General features: G+C 37.6%; 1 protein-coding gene across 2 annotated transcripts in view; it reads left to right on the top strand.

The window, feature by feature from the left end:
• The window catches only part of LOC149131704 (uncharacterized), a 7,992-nt gene extending 1,113 nt beyond the window's left edge, over positions 1 to 6,879 (top strand). The window contains exons 2-4 of one of the 2 annotated variants that reach the window (XM_089338441.1): positions 1,527 to 1,578; positions 2,478 to 2,552; positions 4,593 to 6,879. In XM_089338441.1, coding sequence (XP_089194567.1) covers positions 1,527 to 1,578; positions 2,478 to 2,552; positions 4,593 to 5,035 — 570 coding nt within the window. In that variant the 3' untranslated portion in view covers positions 5,036 to 6,879. The remainder of the gene's footprint in view (positions 1 to 1,526; positions 1,579 to 2,477; positions 2,553 to 4,592) is intronic. The other variant, XM_089338440.1, reaches the window with a different exon arrangement.
• The last annotated feature ends 621 nt before the right edge of the window (positions 6,880 to 7,500 follow it).

The raw sequence follows: 7,500 nt of genomic DNA, 5'->3' as shown, positions 1-7,500 counted from the left end.
TCGCGCGTGTGTTTGCACACATGCATGTGTGTATGCATGATTGGATGTATGCAAGTATATACGAGTGTGTGCATTCGTGTGTGTCCTTCTGTTTCCTTGCATGGGCGTTTCCTAGTGTGTCTATGTGAGTTTGTCCGATTGAGTATTTGCATCTGTTATCTACGGACATGTGTCTCCATATGACTCTTTGTATGTTTGCGTGTGTGTGGAGTGTGTGTGTGGAGTGTGTGTGTGGAGTGTGTGTGTGGAGTGTGTGTGTGGAGTGTGTCTGTGTGTATAAATGGTCATGTATTTCTATGTACATTTGTGTTTGTGTGTGTGTGTGTGTGTATGTGTGTGTGCGTGCGTGTCTATGCGTGCTTTCCTGTCCGTTTTATACGTGTACCTATCTACTCACTTACGTATGTATGTATTAGATATGTATGTCTCAGAACTCACCATAGAGGACATTCTTCTAATATAAGAGAAACCACGCGAAGAAAGGCCATGGCTAGGTCATCTCAAATTATGTGGACACTGCTCTGGTCCACGATAAACTTTGCCGTATGATAGTAACAGCATGGAGATCTGCAGGTGCATCAAATTTTATTTCTATTATCGTACTATTTCCCTCGTATCGGAGAGAGAATACTAAATACATTTAGCAATATATTAAAATGCTTTTTATGAGGGAACTTGTCAGAGGGAACATGTAACCAGTTTATATAGCACCAGTATAAAGAATATTTAATCCCCAGATCTTTCGTATGCATTATTTCAATCGCTTACAATATATTTGCCTGCCATTCTTCAGACTAACATTTCTGATAAACGGTGAACGCTTGTTGAGGTTTAAGTATTGGTGAAGATTATTCAGCAATACTAGGAATATCAGAACCTATTGTCGTTCTCATGGATAAACACACTAAACAAAAGCAAGGCAACAGAGACTTAGCATCAATTCAAACAACTTTTAATTACTACATCATATATTCAGTTGACAGTTTCTTCTAAGCACCCAGTGAAAATACCCAACGACGTATTAGGCGAACTTACAGGAGCAGTTGGTTAAGAGCTGCCTTGAAATTTTCATTGACTAGTGAACAGAGGTATATGATCGGAGAATTTGCACATCTCTACCGCAATAGAGCATCAGAAACATAGCAGTGCATACGTCAGGAGAAAATCATGCACAACTGCATTTATAGAAACAATGAAATGAACAGAAATTTAAACTATAAATTTAGTCTACTTTTGACAAACATCAGAGCTATTAGCTCTCATTGTGTCGAATTTACTCTTGTGATACAAGAGCATAAAATAAAGAGAAACCCGATGAATAAACGAGCTACAAATGCGAGTAAACCGCCTAAATGTAATAAAAAGTTATGGATTTGATTGAATAGTCAATGTCTATGTCACCCACATCGTCATAAGAAGTTGTTCGAATATGTCATCATTGTACTGACTTGTTATAGTTTTTATCCGGTAATAAATATTCTGAAGTTCTATTTGTATGATGTTATTTCTGTTTTTCTTTTCCACAGAAACGTTTTCTCTCCAAGAAATCTCTCGATGATAAACCTGTTAACACACCAAGTAAGAAATAATTTTAAAACATACCAAAGTGTCAAGAGAAAAAATGACAAGAAAAGTTTAAGTTTCAAATTAAATATTATCAAATATTCAGTGTTCACCTCTACAGTATTTATCTTAAACCATTTAACTGTGTCACCCTTCCTACTGACATCCAATCTCATCTGTGTTGAATTGGTTCTCCTCCATCGGTGTCTTTACATTTGCATCCTCCTCGCTCCAACAACAAAAGTTGTAAGTTTATTGCCGGTTTTACCGGCTTTGGGTGGATACTGCATTATACTTTATGAATGGGCCTCTCGGTTTAAAATCCGGACGCCACTCTTCTTAGCCCGGTCGACGGACGATGCTGTATGGCTATTCTTGTGAATACTGTTTATATTGTAGATTTCATGACCTTATTGACTTCAAGCATCAGTCTGAGATTTTTGTTTGACCGGCGAATACTCGAGTCGGACTCTAAGAATTGATAATGATGCGTGAATATCTGTTCAAGTGCAATTTCAACATTATCACATTGTTAAATACATATTTTCATATCCAAGTTTACATTCATACATCCTTCATAGAATAAAGAATTACTCGTTCAGAAATGGTACTTTTAAAGATAAATCTCACAATTCTTTCACAACAACGTCACAATAGATTCAATATGAAACTGCTTCGTTCCTTCCTTCGTTCCAATGTATCCTTATCGAATCCCGTCGAGGTATTAATTCATATAATTCTTTCTTTCTTTGACTTCTTTCTCTCTCAACTTTCTGCCGTCTCTATCAATTCCTTCTTTGCTCTCTTCCAAGTTATTCTATCCCAAATTCCATAACATTGAACCAAGAACTTCTCTTGTAGAGGTTTCACCCATTATTTCTAATAAACTACATTGTTTCATTTCAATTCCACAGGACCCGGTCTCGGATCACTGTATACCCGGTGGGGTAGAACAAGCTGTCCACCTTCGTCAGGTATTGTGTATGATGGTTAGTAGATTCCCTACTTCTATTCCCTTTCACCTTTTTCCTCTCTTTCTTTCTCTCTCTTTCTCTTCCTCACACTCTGTCTCTCTTTCTTTCTCACACACATTGACGGTCATACTCTTTCTCACAAACTCTCTTTATCACTCTTTCCCTCCCTCTCCTTCTGTTTCGTAGACACGCGTATTCGCTTATAGTGCATCACATTGTTAAAAAACGCAATGACAGCAAATGCTGGCTAACTTAAATGGTAAACGGTCATTACAGTGACAACAGGTCGTAAATAGAGACTGAAATAAACACAGAATGTTCAACGTGGAGTAAACACCCCACATATTCTAATTCATAAGCATAAGCAACTAATGACTGTATTTATTGACTAGAAACATAAAGAGCGTGTAAATATTAGTAAAGGATTGACTTGCGACGTCTCTTCTCCGCCTCGCTCAACTTGACCTATTCCTTAAACGATTATCCATCTACAGATCCCCTAATCTCTCTGTGTATCGTCATAATGCGATTCCACTTCTTTCATTCCGAACCAACTACCTCCTACCTCTTTCGTAATCGAGATCACATACTTTAAGCTTGTTCGTAATCTGCTTAAGAATGGATTCTACCGCTCTGTAAACCGTAGAAGTTCTCTCTAGTACTTTCCGATCTGGCTTTCCATTCGTCCTAAACGTTATTGCCCTCACTTAACCTGACAATTGTTCCATGATCATAACGAGTATATGTTTATATATAACGATGATCAATAAAGTGGACATTTAATGTGCTAGAAGAAGATCACATGTTGTGTCTACTAAGACCTAATAGTTCTCAAAAGAAATTCAGCGAAATACCAAACCGTATGCGAGCAAGACAGTGAAAATTACATACATAAAATTAAAACATTGTTATTCGTCGACCAGTTTCGGAATTAAAATTGTCTTACCGAGAATATCTGTCCTTCTTCAGCACGAACTGCAAGTCAATTATAATTCTCAGAATCTCATACAAACTGTTCACCCCTAGAGGCAAACGTGTATATGATTCTGCTAGTTACAACGTAATGGTAAAAATCAAATGTCTTCGTTTTGGCGCGCTAATTCCGGAAATATGTCTGCAGAAAATGGTTACTGCGTAGCATATATCCAATTTGAGAACTTGGTTATGGTTAATCAAATTAAAACGTTGTAATTAACAGAACCATATACACGTTCGCCTCTAGGGGTTGCACAAACTCCTTCCTTTCTCAAACTAGTGACACCCGCACACAGACATCGAAACCCATCATAATTCACTTCAAAACCACAAATACCTACCCGAAAACATACCACATATGCATATATATTAAAACTATGTCCACGCAGAACTTCGAACTTATTTATTTATTTATTTATTTATGTGTTTCAGCCAAGTGGCTGCGGTCATGCTGGTGCACCACCGCGATTTCATACAGCAACACACACCTTACACTCACACAAAAACTAACTTTAACACATACATCGCACACATGATAACAGACAATATACACACATAGCTTACACACGCACGCGCATGCACGCACACTCATACACACATGCGAACATACATATGTACTCATAGTTTAAGCACACACACACACACACACAAACGCACACATAAATACAACTTATGCAGACATATACAGATATCCAAACACCCAAACATACCCATTGCTTATACAAACGCACGCGCACACACACACACACACACACACACACACACAGAGAGACACACACACAAACACACACACACACACACACACGCGCACACACACACGCACGCGCGCACACACACACACACACAAACACACACACACGCTCGCTCTCTCTCTCTCTCTCTCTCTCTCTCTCTCTCTCTCTCTCTCTCTCTCTATCTCTCTCCTCACACTCACAGGCATTACCACACCTACAGGAATCTTACCTGTGTGTATGTTTACATTCGCAATCTTAAAGTTGAAATTTCTTTTTTAGTCTGATTATACAACTTTTCATATAAAACTTTGGTTTATATTTTAGTATTTTTTCTTATTATTTCAAGGTGTGACTGGTGGACAACTGTATCACAATTCTGGTGGTGGAAGTAATCTCTTATGTCTACCTAACGATCCCATTTGGGCGAATTATACTACAGAGATCGAAGCAGGTGCTACCATATATGGGACTGAATATCAAATATCCGAATACAACACTAATATCTTTTCATTTGCTAACGCTAAAACTCTTCATGATCACAATGTTCCGTGCGCTGTCTGTTTGACGCGACAACCTGCTGTTGTTATGATGTTACCAGCCAGGACAATGTGTTACCCTGGTTGGACAGCTGAGTATTCAGGATATTTGATGGCCGAATATCAAGGACATAAGGGCAGACATGACTACTTGTGCGTGGATCATGCACCAGAAGCAGATCCCGCGGGTTACAGAAACGAAGATGGAGCTTTATGTCAATGGTCAAGAATTAACCTGCGTTGTATGCAGTAAATATTGAATTAAACTTACGTTTCTATATGAAAATTTATGTCGGCGAATTATAAAATATAATATAATAAACCAACATATACGTTTCGCAGTATTTTATCCAAGTTATATTTGTCGATAAATAAATTGTTGGACAAGTTTTCAGAAAATATTCAAAACGAAACAAAAGAGACGTCATAGAATGTGACAAATAGTTTAACAGAACAATGAAATCTTCAGAGAATAATTCTAGAATACATTGTATGTGGTTCAGTTTATAAAATTTAAATGTTGAAATAAAATGAAGAACCACCCTTTCATGCTCAATCTTGAAAACACGATAAAAGCTTATATCTAACATCACTAAAGCATTATGGTTTAATAAAAAAAATATACTCCCATACGTACCATTGTAACTACAATCGATACCATTAAAGCTCTGCATTCCAATCACAGCTCTCATCTAATGAAGGATATTTGATATCTACTGAAGAAATACCACAAGACGCTGACGTCCTCCGATTAACTATTTTCAACGTACATTCATATATTCGCGCTCTTCTACAAATCACACACAGCCTCGCGTCACATTACATACACAGCCTCTCATCGTTCCCAGAAAATTGATGTGCCAGGAAATATGACTACACTTCAGGAACAGCATCAACCGAATCTACTGCGACACCACAAAACATCCTTCAAGCTTGTTCGTAATCTGCTTAAGAATAGATTCTACCGCTCAGTAAACCCTAGAAGCAATCTCTAGTACTTTCCGATCTTGCTTTCCATTCGTCCTAAACGTTACTGCCCTCACTTAACCTGACAATTGTTCCACCTATTCCCGTATTGTATCAAATGAAGTCTAGATGATCATAACGAGTATGTAGGCGTCACTCGTCCGAGATTAAGCAATACGTTTAGACACTCACTAAGTTATGTCCGACTTACCTGTGTGTATGTTTACATTCGCAATATTAAAGTTGAAAGTTCTTTTTCAGTCTGCTTATACAACTTTTCATATAAATCTTTGGTTTATATTTTAGTATTTTTTCTTATTATTTCAAGGTGTGACTGGTGGACAACTGTTTGACAATACTGGTGGTGGAAGCAATCTCTTATGTCTACCTAACGATCCTATTTGGGCGAATTATACTACAAACGTCGAGGCAAGTGCTACCATATATGGGACTGAATATGAAATATCCGAATACAACACTAACATCTTTTCATTTGCTAACGCTAAAACTCTTCATGATCACAATGTTCCGTGCGCTGTCTGTTTGACGCGACAACCTGCTGTTGTTATGATGTTACCAGGCAGGACACAGTGTTACCCCGGTTGGACAGCTGAGTATTCGGGATATTTGATGACAGCCCACAACAATCATAAGGGCAGAGAGGAATATGTGTGCGTGGATCGTGCACCAGAAGCAGATCCCGCGGGTTACAGAAACGAAGAAGGAGCTTTACTGTATTTTGTTCAGGCTATTTGTGGTTCATTGCCATGTCCACCGTATGTCAATGGTCAAGAATTAACCTGCGTTGTATGCAGTAAATATTGAATTAAATTTACATTCGTTTCTATATGAAGATTTATGTCGGCGAATTATAAAATATAATATAATAAACCAACATATACGTTTCTTGTAATTGTGTTTCGCACTATTTTATCCAAGTTATATTTGTCGTTAAATAAATTGCTGGACAAGTTTTCAGAAAATATTCAAAACGAAACAAAAGAGACGTCATAGAATGTGACAAATAGCTTAACAGAACAATGAAATCTTCAGAGAATAATTCTAGAATACATTGTATGTGGTTCAGTTTATAAAATTTAAATGTTGAAATAAAATGGTGATTCGTTTAAATGTATGTTTTACTCCGTCTTAAAATGTAAACAACCCCCAAATGAAGAACCACCCTTTCATGCTCAATCTTGAAAACACGATAAAAGCTTATATCTAACATCACTAAAGCATTATGGTTTAATAAAAAAAATATACTCCCATACGTCCCATTGTAACTACAATCGATACCATTAAAGCTCTGCATTCCAATCACAGCTCTCATCTAATGAAGGATATTTGATATCTACTGAAGAAATACCACAAGACGCTGACGTCCTCCGATTAACTATTTTCAACGTACATTCATATATTCGCGCTCTTCTACAAATCACACACAGCCTCGCGTCACATTACATACACAGCCTCTCATCGTTCCCAGAAAATTGATGTGCCAGGAAATATGACTACACTTCAGGAACAGCATCAACCGAATCTACTGCAACACCACAAAATATCAAGTTCAACAGATTATCCCCCTCTCTAACATAAAACTATAACACTCGCAGAAGAGAAGCTTGCTTCGAGATACAGGCATACAATAACTATAACACACATAAACGACATAGTAAGGAAAAAACACGAGTATAAAGTATAGATTAGGTGGAACGAGTGCAACATGAGTCTTTCACACTATACCCAGCA

This window comes from Octopus bimaculoides, chromosome 20, assembly GCF_046866305.1.
Source record: "Octopus bimaculoides isolate indiv1 chromosome 20, ASM4686630v1, whole genome shotgun sequence".
Taxonomy (NCBI): domain Eukaryota; kingdom Metazoa; phylum Mollusca; class Cephalopoda; order Octopoda; family Octopodidae; genus Octopus; species Octopus bimaculoides.
This window is presented reverse-complemented; position numbering and strand designations above follow the sequence as displayed.